Here is a 24,146-nt window from a genome sequence, read left to right as displayed (position 1 = left end):
CCTTTCATGCCCAGGAAGAGCCATCAGAATGCAGATGAGTACTCAGCCACAAACACAGGAAGGTTAGGTGTGTCTGTGTGGGGTGGGTGACAGCTACACTTTGTTCATTCTATCTAGAAGTGTATTGACGACAGGCTGCAGGCACAGAGCGCTTTAAAAGCAGAGAAATATCCACTTTCTAAAAGTGGCATTTCTAAAATAGTACTGTTAAATCCAACTTTAATAGAAAAGAGGATTTATCATTACCATTCCAAAGGTATAAAACATGACTCAGCTACTCCTTTGTAACCCAGAATTAAATTGTAAAAGTGTATTAAGGAATCCCCAATGTTAACCTATGAGAGGAGTAGGCCTCGCTGCAGTGACAACGAAGTTAGGTGTTTTTCAGTACCAGGACATGTACTTTTAAGCTGTGCATGTCCTACCTTTTACTTACACAGTACCCTGCCCTAAGGGCTATCCAGGGCCTAATAAAAGGGGAGTTTAAGGCTTGGAAAAGGGTTTTAAATGCCAAGTCGAAGTGGTAATAAAACTGCACAGACAGGCTCTGCAGTGGCAGTCATAAGATATGTCTAATAAATTACTTGTGTGGTTGGCACAATTAGTGTTGCATGACCACTAGCAGCATTTAATTTACAGGCCCTGGGTTTTTGGTACACCACTTTACATGGGACTTACAAGTAAACTAAATATGCCATTTGTGTATACACCAATGGTACCATGTTTAGGGGAGATGCACATGCAGTTTGAGCACTTTAGCACTGGTCGGCAGTGGTAGAGTCCTAAGGCCAACAAAAAGAATCATCAAAAATAGAAGAAAGGCAGGCAAAAAGTTTTGGGGAAGACCACCCTAAGGGTGACATCAAAGGCTAGTGCTTGACCTTTTTGTTAGATTCTTCTGTTCAAATGGAGATGCTGCTTCCATTATAAAAGATGGAGCAAATAGAGGGCTGTTTTCTTAATACTATATGGAGCAATTCTCATGCTTTTGGTAATTTTTTCTGTCTAATTATGCTTGCTTTCAGCATAGCATGAGTTCTGCCCCTTTCAGCCCTATTCTTGGTCAGTGCTTCCCAAGCTTTCAGAACCACAACCCAATTTTTAGAACAAACTTTAAAACCTAGCTTTAACTGGCATATGGTGGGCAATTTTTAAATGTAACTAAAGCATTGTGAATGACTGTGTGGTAGGTAGGCGCACTAACGACCGCTAAATTTCCCATTGTGTTATTTTATAGGAAGAGACATACAGTTTAATCAGTTAAACTATATTGCACACAAATGATAAATATTCACTGAAACCCAATTTCCACACATTACTAGGTGGTGCACAAATGATAGATTTTAATACACACTGCCTGTACCCCAACAAGATTGTAAAGTTAATTATTTAACAAACACTTCCCACTTTGCTGCTTTTTCTTAACATGGGTATTGTTGTTTGCCTTCTAACAAATTACAGTGAGAGAAAGCAAAGGAGAGGTCAGGTGTCAGGTTATGTTTGGTGCATCAAAGGTGATAAGATAAATGCAAAATTTAAAGGTGCATTTATTTATTGCTTGAACTTTGCGACCCACCAAAATGGTCCCATGGCCCACCGGTGGTGGGAAACACTTCTCTAGAGACTACATACACATCCTTGGCTGACTAGTTAATGCCACGGTTAAGGGTCCTCCTCCTGCAAGACAATGACTCAGCCTCTGGCAGCAGGACAACAGAATTGGGCTCAACAGTGCCACTTATGGGGGCGTGGCTAGCAGCCGAGGAAAATGGCAACTCCTGGAGGTATGTCAGTGGGCGGCGGCGTGCATCCAGCCCCCAAATCGACTCCGGGAAGGAAACCTCGATGACTGGCACCCTTCGCCACCTCTCTCCTTCCCTTAAAGAGGCGAACAGACTGACGCAGTGCACATTCCCTACGAAACACCCGAGCAAGGGCCCGGTCGGAGAAAGGACGAAGGCCTGAATAACCTTCAGAGAAACGCTGGAGGGAGGCAGAGCTCATCCAGCTCTCCCATCCGCCCTGCAAATTACAACTCGGGCATCCTTCACCACCTCACCCCCCTCCCTCAGACAGATACATGAAATGAGCAACAGCGGCCCACTCCACGGAGCCAGTCAGCTGGGGGAGGAAGAAAACGAAACCTCCGAGCGGCACAAGACGTTCAGCCACATAAACTCAACAGTCAGGCCTGGGTGCAAGACAGTCGGCAGAGGGAAGCTTCCCTCAACGCGAATCAACTCCTGGATGCCTGGCACCCTCCGCCACCTCTTTCCTTTCCTTAAAGAGGCAAGCGAACTGGTGAACAAACATCTGAGGAGGGGCCCGGCAGGAGAGAGAACAACAACTTGAGCAAACTCCAGAGCGATGTCCTCAGGGCGGCGGAGCTCATCTGGCTCTCCCAACAGCCCCGCACATCACAACTTGGGCGCCCTTCGCCACTTCTCCCCCCTCCCTCCAACAGGTACACGAATGGTGCGAAGGCAGCCGGCTTACCGGGGCCACTTAGTTGGGGTAGAAAGAAAACAAAACCTCCGGGCGGCACAAGACATTCGTCTGCATAAACTCACCTGTCAGGCCTGGACGCATCAACGGCAGGACAGTCGGCAGTGGGAAGCCTCCCTCACGAAGCGTACTAACTCAAAGTCCAGGGACACATGAAAGCGGCAGGAAAGAGGCAATGGTCTTCATCTTAGTGCCAATTACGTAAAGGGAGGAGGCCAGCAAAGTGATCGCGGGGCTTGAACCAAAAAGCCACAGCCTTCAAGAAGGAGTATCAAATACATAGCGAGGCCAGGCCACAACGCAACTAGTGGGGAAGGGCCCCCCCCACCCCCCTCATCACAGCAAGCCGGCCTAGTAACTCGGGGGATATTGCTAAGGAAGGAAGATAGGGGGTTGCCCTACCACTGCTGGAGGGACCGAAGAGAAGAAAGAATCTGCAAGAAACATGGATCACAAAACATAGGGGAGACGGAGTGACCACATAAAAGACTCAAACCAGCAGAAATAAGGCCCAATAGGCTGACAAGGGTAGCTGGGTTGGAAAATCACACAAGCACACCAGGCTGCACAGAGAGGGTAAGCAAAGACAAAGTAACAAGCTCCAAGACATGACTGCAGCCATCGTGCATATCTAAAGCAGCAATTAAAGATCCCTCCCACCCCCAAGATGCACGGGGAGCAACATGAAAGCAGGACAGTTCGAACAATGCAGTCCCCAAGCGAGAAGGCCCACTGGAGGAAACCGGCAGGCTGCTAGGAATAGAAGCCTAGGCAAGCGACGGTGAATAACCAACAGCCGATATCGGATTGACCACTAGAACCACACCACACAAGCACAATGATGGGTGGTAGGGGGGCACATCCCAAACTAGCCCAAGTTGATAATTTTCATGGCAAAAATCTCAGAAGGGGGCCAGCAACCAAACAGAGCCTGCACAAGTCCAAGCAGGAGCAGACCAAGGCAAACTTACCTTGCAGGATATAATGACAGCCATCACCACGGTGAGTACTTCCCTTGAATCACGCATTGACTCAGTCTACACAGAAGTTTCACTAATCCGAGCCGATCTCTTAAACATGGACACTAGAATCAAAGAAGTAGAAGAAACCACGCAATCAGGAACAACAAATACTTCAACACTCCAGGAACAGGTCCTGGAACTCCAAAACACCAGAAAACAACTTATTGCACAAATTGATGACTATGAAGGCAGGTTGAGACAAAATAATATCTGAATTCTTAGAATTCCAGAAAGAGCCGATGGCCAAGCAGCAGATTTATTTGTGTGAGACCTAATCACGACCTATCTATAGAAATCGCACACTGAGCTCCGGGAGGCCGACCTAAACCAGGTGCACCACCATGACCACTACTAGCTAGGGTCTTCAACTTCAGAGACAGAGACAATATACTACAGACCACCCGCTGCGCTCCACCAATTGAATATAAAAACAATACCATAACCTTTTTTCCAGAATTTGCTCTCCGAGTAACACAACAGAGATGTAACTTCCTGGAGGTAAAAAAGGCCCTCAGGGACAAAAACTTGAAATGCGCCATGCTATTTTCAGACAAGCTACGAGTGGAAGCAGAGGGCAAAACATGGTTCTTCGAGGCCCCAGAGGAGGTATGGGACTGGCTGGATGGCTTGCGCAGAGTGGGAGATAGAGAAAACAGCGACAAACATAAGCAGCAAATGTGGAAGACACCGACAAAGACTGATCACACCCTGGAAGAATCACAAGCTGGAAGCAGCAGACCTCAAAAGAGTCCTGATAGTGTGTAAATCTCCAAAGAATGCTGAATGGTAACACCTATCACAAGACCATCAAATCAGAGACACTACAATTATGTAAGACACATGAACTGCAAAGTGGTCATCAGCTAAGTATTCGTTCTGCGGAGCCCAATTCTGTAGTGCCTTAGCAAATATATAGAGCTGGGGATCGCGGGCGGGACAACCAGGTCCACAGCCCTACTGACATGGGGAGGAAGGCCGACAGGCACTCTGCAAAGTTGTGGGGGGTGCAAAATGTATTCACTGTCATGCAGGGAGGGGGGAGTGTAGTTCTGTTATTTGGAGTAGGTGTAGTATTGATTGGGTTATTAAGGAATCACAACTAAACAGTTTCTTATTTGGTACAGAGACAGAGTAATACCTGTATACACATTTGACATCACCCACAAACTGACCCGACGCTCCGCATGTACAACTGCTGTAGCCACACAACAGATACCGATCTCAAGCACAACACAAACTGATACCACCTCCAACTACGACACAAATAAGGAATACAGAGAAATCACTGAAACTGCTCTCCTGGAACGATAACGGCTTGGGAGACAAAATTAAACGGGGTGTAGTCCTCCAATGTATTAAACGTCATCAGCCCGATGTGGTCCTTCTGCAAGAAACCCACATAGTTGGACACACCTGCAAAGTACTTAATAGATGGGGTTATAAACTGATCTCACACTCCGGTTTTACTACCGGTTCCAGAGGATCAGGCATACTTTTATTCAACAACTTCCCACTCCTAGTGGACAAAACCCACACAGACCACTATGGTCACTTTGCGGCCGTATCCGGCAGATGAAGTCTTTAATATTGTAGCAGTGTATGTCCAACTGGCAATTCACAAAACTGCACTAGCAGACATGAGTACGATGATGATGAACTTCATGCTGGGAGGCATTATACTTGGGGAGACTTCAACATGACGCTTTGTGATCAAGAAGACTGATTGTCACCTAGAAACACTTCCACACCCAACTACCAACTGAAAAGGTCTCTAAATTCACTAGGGATGGTAGATATATGGCGCAAAAAGAACCCTCTTGCACATCAAAATACATTCTATTCCGGGGCTCACAATAGCCACTCGCGAATAGACCAGTTTATTGCACCGGGCTACCAGCTTTCCCTATTCAAGGAAATAACCCACTTAGCAAGAGGTATCTCAGCCAGTCATCGATCTGGGCACGCTACACACTGGGGAGAGTACCCGAGCGACAATCTCACTTAACCCATGGTACCTCAAGGTTCCGAAAATTCCAAACACCCTCACCAGCTCCGCAGATAATTATTTCAAAGAAAACACGGGATCCGTAGATTCTCCTCAAGTACTATGGGAAGCATTTAAAATGGTAATAAAGGGGCTAGCGCTTTCATCAATAACAGGCCATAAAAAAGAAAAGACAACTCGAATGAATGAATGAATGAATGAATGAATGAATGAATGAATGAATGAATGAATGAATGAAAATAATTTTATAAAGGTGCTGTAGCGCTAAAGAAGAGTGCATGAAGAAAAAGAAAAAGAGGGCGGAAAATAGAACACTGTAAAGTTGGTAGGACCGAACCTGGCAGCCTATTCTACTAATTTCGGTAACAGCAAACTTTTCAGCTGCTTCCTAAATTGCATCAGGTAGGCTTGCCCTAGCAGCGAGAGAGGGAGTAGGTTCTAACATTTACCTGCACATATGGAGAAAGCCCTACCCCCCCATCTAGCTTTGTTAAATCTGGAAGTGTTAACAAAGCGTAGAAAGCTGGATCTAAGGTTTGTACTTGGCATATACCAGGAGAAACGCTCTTGTAGGTACTTTGGGCCAGTCAGATAAAGGGCCTTGTGAACCATACACATGGCCTTGAAGATAATCCTTTTCCGTACTGGGAGCCAGTGAAGATTTTGTAGTGATTCAGACACAGAGCAAAATTTTGGAATTTTTAGAAGTATTCTCACTGCTGCATTTTGCAAAGCCTGCAGCTTCCGTATAACACACTTTTGAGCACCCCGACACAAAGCATTACAGTAATCCAGCTTAGAAAAAATAAGAGCTGATATAAAATGTCTTCTGAAGGTCATGGGGGATAAATGGGAAGATTTTCTTTAGAATCTTTAGAATCTTCAACTCCAAAAAACCAGAAGAGGTGATAGAATTTATTTGTTTTGAAAAAGATAGTTCAGTATCAAATATGACTTCTAAATTTCAAACTTTCTGGACCGGAGTAGGTAACGTGCCTAGGCTTAGTGGCCACCATGAGTCATTCCAGAAAGAGGTTTCCTTTCCAAAAAGCATTTTGTCTGTATTTAATTTTCAGACTATTATTCTGCATTCACAATGCCACTTGGGTCATGCAGTTGTTGAAATTTCTAGCCTCTTTATCCACGTCCGATGAGATGTAAACCACTATCTATGTATCATCGGCATAGGAGAACACAGCTAGTCCTTGACTTTGAATGAGCTTGATAAGGGGGCTAACATATACATTAAACAGTGTGGGACTGAGGGAGGACCCCTGAGGAACACCACAGGGTAAAGAGAAGGATGTTGAACTCATTTCCCCCATCTCCACTGGTTGCTGCCTACTGCTCAAGAATAAGCTTAACAAAGTCACAGCCGAGTTTCTAAACCCAAGCTGCTGGAGACGTTTTACGAGGAGTGAATGGTGGACCGTGTCAAAAGCAGCGGAGAGATCTAATAAGAGCAGTGCCGCTTTTCCACCCTTATCAACTACCATTCTAACTTCCTCTGAGGTTGCTACCAGGGCCGACTCCGTACAGTGGTTTGCTCTAAAGTCATACTGTGAGGAGTCGAGCAAAGAGTTAGCATCCAGAAATGCTAGGACATCCTCATTCAGCACTTGAGACAGATTTATTACAGGCTAAAAACAACTTTACACTAATTCCCGGCAGCCTCACTAAACACGTACTTGAAATCAAAAGGCAAGAATACACAGACCTTGCAACAGAGACAGCCAGAGCTCGATACCTAAACACAAAATCTATGAACACAGGGACAAGGCCGGGAAACTACTCACCTGGCTGGACCAAAATGAGAAAGCAATTAGATGAGTGAACACACTACTGATAGTTGGCTCAATGATATCTGAACCACCCAAAAATAGCAGAGGCCTTCGCTACTTATTTTGAAGATCTATACCCCTCTACGGCCCCAGCTACTGCGGAAGAGGCTAAAGATCTCCTAGCCGACCTCCTCATGCCACGACTCTCTCAAGAGGATCGGCTGCAACTTAATGCCGACTTCACTGGCGATGAAATCGCAATGTCGATTCAAAGCATACAGTCAGGGAAAGCTATGGGACCAATGGCCTGCCCATAGAATTCTACAAATTAACAGCTACTACTATAACCCCATATCTACGACAAATGTTTCTCGATAGCAAACAACAGGGTAGGTTACCGGACGACCAGCGACTAGCATCCATAGTTGTCATACATAAAAAAGGTAAACCACCAGAAAACACAAACACCTACCGGCCCATCTCACTCCTCAACGCAGAAATTAAAATTCTAGCTAAAATAATCGCAACACGAATGCTCCAAGTCGGGACTAAATTAATCCACCCAAACCAATCGGGGTTCAAGCGGGCCGAAACACCACCCTTAATCTGATGCGCCTCCATGGGGTGACAGGGCGACGAGACACAATTGAAGAAGATGCGGTAATATTCTCCTTGGATGCCAACATGGCCTTCAAAACAATCAAATTACCATATATGTTTGCGGTATTAGAGCGAATAGGAATAGGACCCCAGCTCATGGCCTGGATCCAACTCCTATACACAGACCCATTAACGCAGGTGGTGGTCAACGGCCACATATCCAAAAAGTTTTCTCTCCGGTGTGGCACAAGACAAGGATGCCCCCGTCACCCATTTTATTTGCTATCGTATTAGAGCCCCTGGCAGTCTGTATACGAGGAGACCCACTGATCCGAGGTTTGAGTTGGACGAGGGGATGGGAAGACAACATTTCCTTATATGCAGATGACGTCCTAAAACATGCGGCGTCGCCAAGTGCCTCAATCAGCAGATTACTCCAAATATGCACCTACTTTGGGAATTACTAAGGGTATTCCATTAACTGGTCAAAATCCACTACCTACTTAAAAGGCCCTCCCCAATCCTACCTCCAAACTATGAAGTAACAATAGTGACGAAGGGCTTCCAATACTTAGGCATATATATAACAGCTGACACAGATCTTTTCTATGCACACAATCTTGCGGGTCTGATGGAACGCCTGCAACAAGACGTGCATCATTGGAGTTCCCTGCCTCTGTCCCTGCTGGGCCATGCAGCCCTCTTTAAAATGATGGCCCCTCCTCAATCACTCTACATACCACAAAACACACCATATAAGCTCCCGGAGACCCATTTCCACATGCTAGATGGTGAAATCAGAACACTACTATGGAATGGTTGTGCACCACGCATAGCAAGCCACAAATTGACCCAGGGATGGTATGATGGTGGGATAGCATTGCCCGATGTAGGACATATTACTGGGTGGCCCAGCTCATGGTTGTAAATCACTGGGTACACAGGCCTGGATGGCTCATAGGCCCTGGGGGCAATAAATCCTCCCTATATAACAATCCACACCAACAGACTGTAACAGGCCCCTCAGAAGAGAAAATCGGCCTGTGGCACTGAGTGACGAAAAAGCTAGGATGCCACAACTAACTGACACATGCTACCCCACTCTGGGAGGCAGGAATGTTGGGAAATCTCTGTACATGTCAGGGATTCCGTAAATGGGGTATCATCGGAATATCCACGGTGGAAGATCTCTGACGAAGAGGGAAAATAATATTTGCCGAACTCCAGACAGAGTATGAAATGACAAAAATAGAAATATTCCGCTATACACAAATCAAACACGCATTAACAGCAGCCATCCCATCTTACCAAAATCTGCCAGAGGCCACCCTGCTAGAAGACAGATTGCTCACACACTACATGGCTCGGAAAGCCATTTTCATGATGTACTAGAAAATAACCAACAACCTCCCAGATCCACTAACACGACTTCACTCCAAGTGGCAGACTGATTTGGGAGAACTTGAGGAAGACGAATGGGTAAAAGGGATAGCGCTCTATGCCTCAGAAATTGTAATCAAGTCGGCACATACTACCACATGATGTGGGCATGCCCGAAAATCCAACATTACTGGGAGGGAATCACGACACAGTTACAACAAGTATGTGGTATGGAACTGTCACCCCAGCCAAAACTATGCCTCCTTAATATATGGGATGCAACAGACCTGTCTAGTGTTTAACAAACATGGATAGCTTTAGGGATGGTCATTGCAAAACGAAACATCGCACGTAGGTGGGGGGCACAAGAAATGCCAACAATTGAAGAGTGGAAGCACGATATGGATTGGTGTATGCTGGCGGAAAAAACGGTCTATGTTAATAGGGGATGTCCCTGGAAATGGGATCGAAAGTGAGGAAACTGGACTGCATATAGAGGCTACATATGTATCTCCCCCTCAGCACAAAAAGAAATGGACAGGAAGGGCGGCGGGGGATGTCGATATCAATGTTGATGACATTTAAAGCACAAATGACCGGTATTGCAAGTAACAAAATATGGACTGTAAACTGTAAATATTTTTGGAAATGTAAATTGCAGTTGTAGTATGATTCCAATTTCAATCAAAAGAGTTTACAAAAAAATGCCACTTTTGAACAATAAGCTATCTGGTTGGGTGGTGTATGAAAGTTCTCCTTTCTTCTGCTAGAGGGTTCAATCTTCATTTGAAGAGAAAATGCCAAATGTGGTTGTCTCTGGGAATCAGCTGTAGTTCCTGCCACTCTAGATTGAGTCCTCAGCAGGGGGCAAATCTGGTTCTAGCACTTAGCTGCCGTAGACTAGTTCCTCTCTCTAGCTTGTGGCGATGAGATGGTCCTATCCTTCTCCCAAAGAGGGAAGGACATTTTGATTGATGGTGCTGGGAAGGTTTGCAGTAAACTGAGAAAGGAAGCAATGAAAATGAAGGTGGGAATTTTGAATAAATGTAGGCAGGATTGGGTATAAGGACTTCTCCAACACTTAGGGCCTCATGTAGGTAAATAAATTTTACCGGTTCTTAAATACCGAGCCGTACCGAATCGGTAAATTAGAATCGGTAAGTTATATGTAGGTAAAAATTCGGTAACAGTTACCGATTCGGTAACATTCGGTAAATACGAATCGGAATTCACCGATTCGGTAAATACCGAGGTGATAATTACCGATTCGGAAAATACCGAGGTGGTATCTACCGAATCGGAAAATACCGAGGTGGTATCTACCGAATCGGAAAATACCGAGGTGGTATCTACCGATTCGGAAAATACCGAATCGGTACGTACGGATTCGGTAAATAACATCACATGACTTGACGAAACAGCTAATCCTGTGCAACGACAGCCCACCCAACCAGGAACTGCCCACACCCAGGCAGGTGTACACAATTAGCCGAAGTGGCCACACCCAGGCAGGTGTACATAATTAGCCGACCCTGGAGAGGCCTGGAGTGCAGAGGAGAGGCAGGGAGCAGTTGCATGTGCGAGCGGGAAACGAACAGCATGTCCAGCCAGAGAACACAGAAAGACGGAGGGGAAAGGAGGAGGAAGCTCAAATTCAGCCCCAAGGAACTCCAGGTGCTGGTGGAGGAGGTGGTGAAGCAGCACCAGAAGCTGTTTGGGAGGCAATCCCTGCAAGTGCCTGAGGCCGAAAAGCGCAACATATGGCTGGCCATCCAGGCGCAGGTCAATGCTGTGGGAGTGACCCACAGGGACATTGAGGTCCTCAAAAAGCGCTGGTATGACCTGAGGATTGTGACCAAGAGGAAGATGGGCGACATCCAGACGGAGGCCAGCCAGACCGGAGGTGGAACCAACAGGGCACCTGCCCTCACCGAACTGGAGGAGCTGGTGGCGGCCACACTCGAGCAAGAGAGCGTCGTGGGTCTTGGGGACGCCGACAGCTCTGCCAGAGCCGCAACACACCAAGGTAAGACGAAAGCACAGCAATGTAGCCTCCCCTACCCCTATCCCACATCCCCCATTGTGAAACGAGAATCACACTGCAGTCCACACGTGTCAGTGCAGACAGGCAATGCATTCCGGGAGATGTAGTCAGGGCAACACTAACCATGACGTAAATGTCACAGGGCAACAAGGCATGTCACGCACTCGAGGCACAAGGAGACAGAGGACAGATTGGAATGTGAAATGATTTATTGTGACGCTTGCAATGCAGCCCTTCGGGGACACTGAGCCAATGTTGTTTTTCTGTCCACAGATGTGACATCATGCAGTACAGGGCATGCTGCAGGGGAGACGGCACACCGGCCACAAAAATCACCTCTAGCCAGCACGAGTTCAGACCAGGGAGCAGGCCCACTTGCAGCCGCACCACCTACGCAGCCAGCCTCGCCGCACACAGAGCCAGCATCACCTCACCGAGAGCCAGCATCACCACCACCAGAGCCAGCATCGCCACTCATGTTCGATTCACCGGCCACATCTCCGCTTGCAGGTGTGAGAATGAGGAGGCGTCCAGCAGCCAGGCTACGAGCCTTAGACACCTCGTCAGACGACAGCATGGGCCCAGAAGACCGCACCGGGCCCCAGGAAGGGAGCCATCCCACTGTGCCCCACACCTCACAGGCAGCACAGACGGGAGCAAGAGGGCGCCGCAGGTTGCGTGTCCAGAGTCCACCAGCACCCACTGACGGCCATGGTGTCTTCTTGGGGCTCGAGGGCCAAATGTTGAAGCAACAGCGCCTGCAATCAAAGGCAGTTATGTCAGTCCAGAGGCACATGCGGGTGATGAAGACAAGCTTAGTCAACATGGACACAAACATTGGCGGCATGGCTGCGGGCATTCGGGACATGTCCCAGTCAATCCAGCAGTTGTGCAGCAAATTAGATGCTGACATCGAAGCACGGCGCCGGGAACGCCAGCGAAGGGACACTACCAGCAGGGCACTCAACCGTCTGGCAACTGCGACTTCCCTACTTTGCCGGCGCTCTGTGACGATGCAGGAGGGCCTAACACAGTGCTGCAGCGACCTGTCTCGGGGGATGGTGCAGGTGACAAGTGCACTAGGGGTGCTATTGAGTAGTCAGGCGTCGACAACTGCTGCAGGGGATGCTGCGGAGAGCATCGACACCAGCAGCAGCATCACACCCCCCGTCCCCGAAGCACGCAGGAGCAGCAGGCGGCTTGGGGTTGGCTCTAGTGAGGATGCACAGGCCGTGCAATCCACCACTGCAGCGCGTATGCGCAAACATTGATGTGGCCCTGCTTATCCACTTGCCATTGGGTGACGTAACCCTGGACATACTCATTGTATAGATGGCATATTGCCAGATTGGCCTGTTCATGTGTTCATGGCGTGGTGCCACATTAAACTACGTCATGACTTCTCACAACTCGCTGTGTCCCCTCACTTACTCAGAAATAGTTGCATGTGATCTCTGCCCGTCTCTCTCTCCCATCGACTGCAGTTGGCACTCTAGCTGCGCTGCCCTCTGGCTGGCCTGACTCATCCTCGTTGTCCTCAAAATATGTTAGTTCCACATCTGTACCTTTTTTCGTGGCAAGGTTGTGCAGCATTGCACAAGTGGCAATTATCTTGCAGCAGGTGATGGGTTTGTACTGGCGTGCGCCTCCGCTCTTGTGGAGGCAGCGGAACCTGCTCTTCAGTAGTCCAAACGTGCGCTCCACCACATTGCGTGTAGATTTGTGGGCCACGTTGTATCGTCTCTCACTCTGGGTTGCTGGGTGTAGGTAGGGAGTGAGGATGAATGACCGGCATGCATATGCACTGTCGCCTGGATGAGTAAAAGGGAACCATCAGTTACATGCCTCTATACACTCTGATTTGCAGGTTTCAAGGGGCGTCACTGTTACTTACCCAGCAGGTATCCCTCTCCGAATTCGCCGGCACTCAGTCGTGTGTAGATCCCACTATTCTGGAAGATGTAAGAGTCGTGGGTGCTCCCAGGAAACTTTGCAACAATATCTGTGATGATGTTCCCTGCATCACAGATCACCTGCACATTGATGGAGTGGGTGGACTTCCTGTTCCTGTAGATGTGCTCTGTATCAGCTGGTGGACAGATTGGGATGTGTGTACCATCAATACAGCCGATGACATGGGGGAACTGTGCCATGTGATAAAAGTCTGTTTTTGTTTTCTGCAGTGCAGCCTGTGTGTTTGGGAAGCTTATGTAGTGGTGCATTCTCTGCATCATGGCATCCAGGAACTTCCTGAAGAAACGGGACAGGCAACTCTGGGATACACCACCCACCGCAGCTATCACCACCTGATAACTGCCGGATGCCAGTAGATGTAGGCTGCAGAGCACCTGCACATGTGGTGGTATGGCGTGCGCCCTTCTTGTTGGCTGGTCCAGGAGTGGGTGCAGGTCCCTTATCAGGTCCATGATGGTTTCGGGGTGTAGCCTGTACCTCTCATGTATCTCTGCATCAGTCAGCTGTAATAGTGTGATGCGCTGTCTGTAGATTTGTTCCTCCCGTCGCCACACCCTCAGTCCTGCTGCCTGTAGACGTAGGCGCCTTGCAATGACGTACATGGCGGCCATGTTGTCCACGCTGTTGCATTTTGGGATTGCTTATGTGCATTGTTGATGGTTACCACCTGCTTTCCATCCGTGTTAATTACCGACTCTTATTTACCGATTTTCCTGGATTTCTTAATTACCGACTGCTCCTACATGTCATTTTAAATTTTTACCACTTCATATTTACCACTTCATATTTACCGATTCGTTAATTATGTATTCGGTAAACATGAATCGGTATTTTAGAATTCGGTAACTATGAATCGGTATTTACCGCCTCATATTTACCGAAAAGTGGTTTTTGGACTCCTACATCTCACTTGTCTGAATACCGGTCGGTAACGGCATATTTACCGAAAATCGGCCGTTACCGACCGGTATTTCGCTACCTACATGAGGCCCTTAATGTGGCTCAATGCCACCTTGTAAATAAGGCCCCCTTTCACACTACACTTAGCGTGAAAGTGGCATGCAATGGGTGTTGCGGTGGGCGTTTCGCCGCAACACCCATTGATTTTGATGCTGACCCCTATTTACAAGGGTGGCTTACATAGGAGGCAGCGCCAAAACTAAGACCAGAGAAAACCTAGTCTTAAAATGGTGAAACAAGGAGAAATTATTAATTTCTCCTCGTTTTTGCTGTTTCTATGTGAGCTGCATTGTGCAGCACACATAGAAACAGCAAATCACCATGAATGATTGTTTTTGGGCAGAAAGCTGTCCCTTCCCGCACATAAACAATCATTAAGAAAATAAAGATTTGCGGACGATTGGCCTGAGGCACTCTGTTCCCCTAGGGAGGTTGCTATGCTATCTCGTTTCCGCCTAAATGGTGGATCCACACGAGGTACTGTATGGGGAGCCTGTCGCCCTCAGCTGCCAGGTCATGGGTTGTGATCCCAAAGACCTCACTGTCACTTGGTTTCAGAATGGTGACCAAATTCTGAACGGATTAAGTTCAAGGATGCTACCACTTGATATAAAGGATCATCGCATCAAATACTTCTTTCTTGATCTGATTCCTACAGCTTTTCACTACAACAAGGAATTTGTATGCAAGGTGAAACACAAGAATCTGCAGCAGTCTATTAACAAACGGATGTATCTGCCTCTTAAAAGTATGTATCAAAAAATGCTTGGTTTGTACATGATTAATGAGCATTGAGTTAATAGCCATTATGTATAGCCTATAGCCAACAAAACCAGGGTCAGAAAAATAGGAAGCAAAAAGGTTGGGGATAAACCTGCAAAAAGGGCTAGGTCTAACACTAGGTCATTATATCTTTTTCTTGTTTTTCAGTGTAAAAGTTTTATTCCTACAGTGTAAGTTACTGCTCCACATCAAAGATCCAGGAGCTCCTCTGATATGGGTATAGCAGGTAGCTTCATATCCCAGTGCGAATGTAAACACATTTGGGGTCCAGCCAACATCCTCTTGGGATTCTTATTGAAAACTCCAGTGTTCACCACACATGCCTTCCAAATCTACTTTTAAGACTCTGCATAAGTGACAGAAAATCCATAACCGTTTCCGCCTCATAAAACTTAAAGTACTCCATAGAACATACCTCTCCTGCATTACATTAGCAAAGATGGGTAGGCATTCAAATCCTCTCTGTAGGAGGGGATGCAGCCAGGAGGGAACGTTTTTCATATAATTTGGACCGGTCCACAAATCCAATCCTACTGGACTAGGATAACACAATGTCTAAGTGGGCTTTATGGAATTGAGTTGCCATTGTCTGCTAAGCTGTGTCTGCTTAATGTGTGGGAGGCAACAGATTTAGGAAGAAGGGAGAGAATTAATGCAGCTTTAGCTCTGGTGATCGCTAAAAGGAACATAGCACTCAATTGGGGCAAAGAAGAGACACCGAGATTGGAAAAAACATATGGTTTGGTGCATGGTGGCCGAAAAAAACCGTTTATCAAAATAGAGGCTGTCCGCAGAAGTGGGGCCAGGTCTGGAATAAATGGAATGAGTATAGGGACTTTCCTTGCACAGCCCCAGCGGCCCCAATAGGACAAGATCATTTGGTGGATGGGAAGGAATGAAGAGAGACAGTGGGGAGGGGCGGGGGGGTTAAGGAAGCAGCGATACTATATCTTGGGGTCGGTGGAGGAATCGATGTAACACTATATGTTGTTATAAAGTCTTTGTCATGTGGTGGTGTAATGCAATATTTTTTGATTGTAATAAAAGAATACAAAAAAATTATACTTTGCAACTTTTATGTGTGCTGCACAATGTAGCACACATAGGAATTAAAAATCAATATTAGTGATTGTTTATATGGAGGAAGGGAAACCTTCCCACACATAAACAATCATTCCCTCAACGCAGGCACCCTTGCTCTAAAGTGCAAGGGTACCTGCGTTGCGCTAGGCTGCTGATTTTCGCGCCAGCACTAAGGAAAATGCTGGGGTACGCCGTATCATTGAAAATACGGCGCATCCCTGCGTTTTCAGAATGGCGAAGCGTGGCGTGAGCAATTTTTATTTTAAGCCACACTTCCCTATTTGCTTGTAAATATGCCCCTAAGTCTTGAACAACCGGCTCTGGGTCCAAAAACTAATGTGTGATGTTCCACAATGTGCTAATGTACCTTTTTATTTGGGATAGCACTTCTGACAGTTTTTTAATGACCAAGCTTTCCTGTCATGATCATGTTTTCTTTTCTTTTACAGACTTTCCAATTGCAAAAGACATTATGGTGGATCCACACGAGGTACTGTATGGGGAGCCTGTCGCCCTCAGCTGCCAGGTCATGGGTTGTGATCCCAAAGACCTCACTGTCACTTGGTTTCAGAATGGTGACCAAATTCTGAACGGATTAAGTTCAAGGATGCTACCACTTGATATAAAGGATCATCGCATCAAATACTTCTTTCTTGATCTGATTCCTACAGCTTTTCACTACAACAAGGAATTTGTATGCAAGGTGAAACACAAGAATCTGCAGCAGTCTATTAACAAACGGATGTATCTGCCTCTTAAAAGTATGTATCAAAAAATGCTTGGTTTGTACATGATTAATGAGCATTGAGTTAATAGCCATTATGTATTGAAGCATATACTGTACTTTATGTTTGAGTATGATTTTCAGCATTCTAGGTGTTAGAAATGGGGTTTCTGGTTGACCAGGGTATGCAACTAAGCCAGGCAGAAACCACCACTCTATTCAGGATAAGGGAGTTACACACCCAAGATAACCCCTGCTCGGCAGCTTGGCAGAGCAGTCAGGCTTATCCAAGAGGCAAGGTGTAAACTGTTTCTGCAACCCACACACCCACACACACACACCAGTGACACAATAAATACACCAGGTTATACAAAAATATCTCTTATATTGTATATAAACACGTAGACCACAATCACATAAATCACAAATCACTTTGCCAACTACTCAATTGTCATAACATTATAGGTAGTGCAAAAAGTTTATACTTATAAGTTGCACATGTCATTAGAAACAACCTACACCAATACTGTCCATATTATGCAGGTCCTGAAATAGTACGCGTTATCCTGACAGTGCAGGCATGAAAAACAACAAACACATCAGGGCATGAAATGCAGCAGATTAGTCCTTCTACTGCTCTAGGCAGGAGCAGCAACTACAGGGAGACCCACCCCATACACATAAGGGGCAACGCTCCTTACACAGCTCTCCCAGTTATTCTTCCAGGCAGGTTCCTTTTTGATCTAGAAAGGATTTTTTTTGAAGTCTTTGATTTTCCTGAGACTTCCAACAGGAGGCAAGGACACACAAGCCCTTGGAGACTGTCCCAAGCAGGATACCACAACAAGGCAAAAAGAGTCAGTCCTTTTCTCTGCCCATAGATAGAAGCAGCTACTGCAGGACAACCCACCTCTCACACAAAAGAAAGGGTAGTGCTCCTCCTACAGCTCTTCTTCTTAGGAGGGCCCTCTTGTTTCCAGAAGTGATCTAAAGTCCTGGGGTTTTAGGTCCAATACTTATACACCAATTTCTCATAGTTCTCTTTGTTTCAGAGGCCCTAAGCTCAGTACCAACCAGTTCTGTCCCCCATGGTCCAGCTTGACCACAGGGGGTGGAGACAACATTGGGCATAAGAGACAGCCTATTCACGTGCTAGTGAAAACTCCTTCCACCACTCTAAATGCAGAAAGGTCTATTCCGCCTGGCTATGAGTCACCCAGGAAAGGCAGGTCACACCACAACACCCTTGTGACTGTCTACAGTGAATACACATCCCCAGCTCCTGTCACTTCAAAACCAGACAGTGAGCACACAAACAGGCAGAGGCACACAGAATGTTAAAGCAAGAAAATGGCCACTTGAGTGGCATTTTTAAACAGAAAATTTAAAAACCACCTTCACTGAAAGTTTGTTATTAAATTCTGAGTTCAGAAAGCCTAAACACCATTTCTCTATCTTGTGCCTTTGGAAAGATGGCAGCTCCCATGTTAACCTATCGAACAGACAGCCTTTCATCAGTGAAAAAGAAATGCACAGTATTTCACTATCAGGACCTGCAAAACACACCAGCAAATGTCCTACCTTTCACATACACTGCATCCTGCCCATCGGGGTACCTTGGGCCTACCTTAGGGGTACCTTTCCTGTAAGAAAAGGGAAGGTTAGGGCCTGGAAAGTGGATGCACTGGCCAGGTCGACAGGGCAGTTTAAAACTAGATTATGCATACTGCAGTGACAGGTCTGAGACACATTTACAGGGCTACTCATGTGTGTGGCACAACCAATGCTGCAGACCCACTAGTAGCATTTGATTTACAGGCCCTGGCACACTCAGTGCACTTTACTAGCGGCTTACCAGTAAATCAAATAAGCCAATCATGGATAACCAATCATAATCACAGCGGCGCCTCTCTAGGAACAGGGGTGGTGCGACGGGGGCAGGAGGATTACAAATTTAAAAAAAATAATTAACTAACCTTCACTGCCGCGCTGCCGACACCTCTCCTCCGTCCTCTTCAGGTCTGCTACAGCACGAGAAGCACTCAGGCTTCCAAGCTCTCCCAGCCAATCACTACACTCCAGGACCAGCGTTGTGATTGGTCTAAGTGTCCTGTTGGGACGATGAGACAGTCCCTCAGGAAGGCTGGGCATGTTCTCCACAGGGCTGTGCAACACAGCCCAATGGGGAACATGCCAAGTGCGCATGTCAGTTTGGCCGGCCCTAGGGCCGGGCAAACTGTCATGTGCACTTAGAGGAGTGCAAACCACCCCTCCTCTGCTCTGGTGTCACAGAACCAGCTCCGCCTCAACTCCTGCATAGAAAAAGAAAATGATGATAACATCCTGTTATTACCTTTTTCTTTTTCTTTTTCTTTTTTGCACTGCTAAAATAGCAGTGAGGCCACTGCATAATCACAATTTACATAGAGAGCATATACACTTTAGCACTGATCAGCAGTGTTAAAGTGTCCAGAGTCCTATAGCCAACAAAACCAGGGTCAGAAAAATAGGAAGCAAAAAGGTTGGGGATAAACCTGCAAAAAGGGCTAGGTCTAACACTAGGTCATTATATCTTTTTCTTGTTTTTCAGTGTAAAAGTTTTATTCCTACAGTGTAAGTTACTGCTCCACATCAAAGATCCAGGAGCTCCTCTGATATGGGTATAGCAGGTAGCTTCATATCCCAGTGCGAATGTAAACACATTTGGGGTCCAGCCAACATCCTCTTGGGATTCTTATTGAAAACTCCAGTGTTCACCACACATGCCTTCCAAATCTACTTTTAAGACTCTGCATAAGTGACAGAAAATCCATAACCGTTAATAGTGTTTCCCCTCAGACTAATGTCTGAAGATTATATAATATTTTACAATAAAATATAGAGGAACTATGCTCCGACAAGTGACCTGCACTGAGAGTGTGGTACTTAAATTCTGCAGGAGAACCCGATAACCTATTTCTATCAGACTTTGAAGTCATGAACCAGTGGTGTACTCTCAGTGGTTAAAATTTCTAGAGGCCCGTCAGTAACCTTCAATAAGTTTCTGTAATTTCTAGTTCTGCACGCCTTTTTTGTGAGCTAAAAAAACCAAAGGTTTAGGATCAACTATCTTATCAAGCAATTGCTACAGAAGAACAGATTCTTCTGCAGCCAAATCACACCTAACATTATGTGACAACTGTTGTGGTTCGAATTTCACATGATCTCCAAATCTTGTCAGTAATTACGCACAGCAGAATGTTTTCTGAGCCAATGTTAGCTTTAGCACAAACGTGGGTGCAGAAATTTCCTGGCACAATGATTAGATTTTGCACCTGGTGCATTGTTGGTAACAATGGGGCATAATGGGCACAAATGAAGATCACATTCATTTCATTAATATGTTTAATGAGCTTCTAATGCATAGTAAAATGGAGTGAACACGATAACCCCCAGAACAAGTGAGCACAATGGCTCAAGATTTTCAGCTTCTTGACGAGAGGCAGACACCCAACTTCTCTAAGGCGCTGATTTAAAAAATCAAATCAGACAATATGCTATCTAACAGTGCTAACATGCACCTTTGTGGCCTTTAAAGTGTTTTTCCAGTTCTTGGCAATGCCTTCTTAAAGACCCCTGCAAGTTGGAACGTAGGGGCATATTATCAAGCAGGGCGTTAAAATTATCGCAGCTTTGCCGGCAGAAAACTGCCGCTAAAGCGGCGATAATGGGCTTGATAATATGCCCTTGAGAATTCCAATAGAAGCCCATTTTGACACCAGAACATGGGCTTCTATGGGATTTCACAAGGGCATATTATCAAGCCCATTATCGCCGCTTTAGCGGCAGTTTTCTGCCGCTAAAGCGGCGATAATTTTAACTCCGTTTCTTGATAATATGCCCCCTAAAGTGGGCCACATTTGCTCTCCGAATCTTTTTCGTGTCAGTGTTCGTCTGAAACTGTGGTAGCGTTAAAGCGAGTTTCACTGATACTAGCACCTGAGGGGCAAATTCTTAACTTTCTGCCTGCCTTTGATGAGGCTGACACCTTTACAAATAGTGACCGCAGGGACCCCTTGTGCTTGTCATTTTTAAGGGCAGTTTGACCAGTTCTGGACTTTGGTCTCCTTGCTCAGCCTGTTGTCCAGCGTGAGATGTTTTGGGGATGAGTGAGTACCCCAATGGACAGAGTAAGGAGGGCCCAGAAAAAGTGCAGTGGTCGGTGAAACATTCAGAAGCATAAAAAAACACATCTATCAACTGCTTGCCCCTCAATCCAAAATTAGTGCAGATTACAGCCCAACCGCAATAATCGAGCACCTCCTCACTCATTCTAATTTGCAGACAGCCTCTGGGGGAGCATCAGTACTATAGCTTCATACCTTTGCTTGTCCATTCCATCTGCCTTTCATACATTCTATACCAAATCTAGTAATTTCTCAAAGTGACCCAACATGTCACTTCCATGAAGATAGTATGGTCTCTAAGAAGACCAGAGATTCACATCCATGTGTACCACAAGAACTCCTACAAAATAGCCATTCTATAAGCATTTAGACTACAGATCATAGCTTCCGCTAAACATTCTTCTCATACTGACAATTCCATTCAAGTTAATGTAATAAAAATCATGTGCCAGCGACACAGCCCACTAATTGTAAGAATCATCAATGCATCCTTGAAAGAGGCAATATGCCAAACCATGCTAAAATTTACTAAAATATCACCTCTCCTGAAAATCCTTAAACTAGCAGAGTTCTTAACTTTGACCCTAAAGTTTGCATAACCTACTTCAAAGGTGAAATCATTGAAAATATAGTCTTGTTACAACACCAATCTCACAATTACAACAATGATATTCTGAAATCCTTCCTATATCGTCTCAGCCCAGGTACAGCACAGAAACCAGCACCCTACAAATTCAGGATGAAATCCCACATAAGGATGAGGAGGTCAGCTGTGTCAAGTTCTACTTGACTGGTAAAAGAATTTTATAAGACTTCTTATCTCCTTGCTGACCATCCTCCCATCAGGATTGGAATAGAATGAAGAGGACCGTGGGTTGCTTCACATTGTTTCTATCGTCAACATCTGTTTGTTAAATTGGGGTTGCTCAGATATCTCACCCTTCCCTTACAATCAGTGTGCGTTGGAAGAGGGCGGAGGTGACAGAGCTCCAGGATAGCAGCGAGTCTAGTGAGCTTCGGCACAGCTCTACTTGCACAATTATTTCTGTACCAGGAGAGGGTGGGGGAGGTGCAGGCATGAGATTGGCTTCCCTCAGGACCAGAGTAAGCAACCCTTCACCAGTGTTACTTGGCGGCACCTGAGAAGCAGACTTTACACCTGATGATCCAGAAGCCTCTTACCTCTCCAGGACATAGTGATGATTGCCACAACAGGCCATGAATGGTGCAGCGGATTGCTGCAAAATAAACCAGGAGGGAGTAAGTGCTGCAGGAGAGGTGTGGGGCGCATGATTAATAGGCCCGGCTTTTCTCACCCTGCCCTGAGATAATTGGAGGCCAATGTTAACACTTTAGGGCTGTTCTATACTGAGATGACATGAAGCTGATGGACCAGAGATCAAAGTAGGGGAGGAACCCAAGGAACTTTTTCTCCCAGAAACCACCTCCTTAATAAGTTTCTTGCAGGGATGACAATGAACAGCATTTAGAAAGAAGTGAACACAAAACCAGGTGAACCGCTGATATTGAGAACTTTGTGGCCACTTTGGGTGTACTATATGATATGGCAGTGAGGCCCTATCATGTAATACACTCACAAATACCATCTTGCGTCCAGTCAGGTACATTTACTTAACCTTAAACTCCACCCTGCGGAGCTGTGGCTGTCAGCAGTAATGCTTAGAAAAGGAAAAATGTTTAAAGCATTTAACAGCACCAAACAACTAAAAAGTCACCTGACACGAAAGAATCCAGACACCAATTTATAAAAATAGATTATATTTTTATGAATGTTTAGAGACCATAAGCATCAAAATCCACCATAGGGTTGCGGAGATTCAGATTTTAGTAGCAATAAGTAACTTTTATATCAACCCCAAACAAGCACTGGCCAACAAAAAGTTTGGAAACTTTTGAAAAGTTTTAAATAGTTAGTTCAGCAGCTCCCGCCGGAGTTGGGCGACCAAGTCAAACAGGACAGAGGTCTAGGAGGCCAGAAAATTTACTATGGATGGTTACCTGGCCACCAGAGTGTTTTGAAAGCAAGATCCAAAATTTACAGGATGACCGCCATAGATATCAACTGAGCGCTCCTGATGCTGAGAGATTCAGGTAAAAAGATGCTCAAAGGATGCTCTGGTACTGGTGCGGTCGGTACTTGTGCCTTTGTGGGTGCTGCTGAGTCCATGGGTGAAGTGGGGCAAACTTGGCCACAGAGGTCGGGTCGCTTGAAGTCAACAGGTCAGTTGATGCTGGGCTACTGGTCAGTCTGTACCGCAGTTTGGTTAAAACCATTTGGAGAGGGCTAGTGTCCCTTCGGTATAAGGAATCCGGTCCTGGAGATACTGATGCATATTTTGGCTATCTCTGATTTGCCCTCTTGGGTGCCCGGCGAATGGTAACAGTAAAACGTCTGCAGTGGCTACCAACTTGTCGGTTTGGGCTCTTTCAGCTCTTGTTTCCCTGGAGCTGGTTCCAGGCGATCAGCCAACAGATCCTTGGAGTGACTGCTGTTGGGAATCAACTTTTCTCCAAACCAAAAGCCAGAGGCACAGTCCAAGCTTTGCCAGCCCAAAGTGGAGCCAGTGAAGTCCTTCTGAGCGTGCAGACTCTCTTTGTGCGAGTCCAAGGGCAGCTGGGCAGTCCTTTTCCGGTCCTCACTCTGGTTCCGGTGTAATCTGAGGGTCAGGATAACAAGGGTGCCATATTTATCCAAGGAAAGTGCCCTGAAGGGTTTACGCGGTCACTAGCCACTGGGCTACTGGGTCACCTCCTACAGAGTGACAAAGTTCCTGTGCTGTGTGGAATCAGGCTATTCCTGACTGCCACATTCTTGCCCCTTTCAAGATGGCATTACCCTTATTTGGTTGTCAGGAGCTTGGTAGCCCACCCTAGAGGTGTGGCTACATGAGGGCTTCAGCCGAAGGTAAAACCAGTTTGGGGGGAGCTTCCCCTCACTTGTTCCTGTAGACAGCATAGAGATAGGGCCAAAGGGATCCTGCTGAGGGGTTTTGGGCCGGGCAGCTTCCCCACTGAAGCTCGTCTCTGGGCTAACCCCCGCCAGTGGCCATTCTGGCAGAGGAGGTGACACCTCACTGCTGCGGCACAGCTTTCTGACC

At 46.2% G+C, this 24,146-nt stretch overlaps 1 protein-coding gene across 1 annotated transcript in view; it reads left to right on the top strand.

Moving 5' to 3' along the window:
• LOC146857530 (uncharacterized) overlaps positions 1-24,146 on the top strand; it is a 700,718-nt gene that overhangs the window by 621,417 nt on the left and 55,155 nt on the right. Inside the window, exon 8 of the mRNA XM_085648074.1 lies at positions 16,587-16,898. Coding sequence (XP_085504200.1) covers positions 16,587-16,898 — 312 coding nt within the window. The remainder of the gene's footprint in view (positions 1-16,586; positions 16,899-24,146) is intronic.

This window comes from Triturus cristatus, chromosome 3_2 (genome assembly GCF_964204655.1).
Source record: "Triturus cristatus chromosome 3_2, aTriCri1.1, whole genome shotgun sequence".
NCBI classification, from domain to species: domain Eukaryota; kingdom Metazoa; phylum Chordata; class Amphibia; order Caudata; family Salamandridae; genus Triturus; species Triturus cristatus.
The sequence above is the reverse complement of the archived record's forward strand: the minus strand, read 5'-3'. Positions and strand labels throughout refer to the sequence as shown.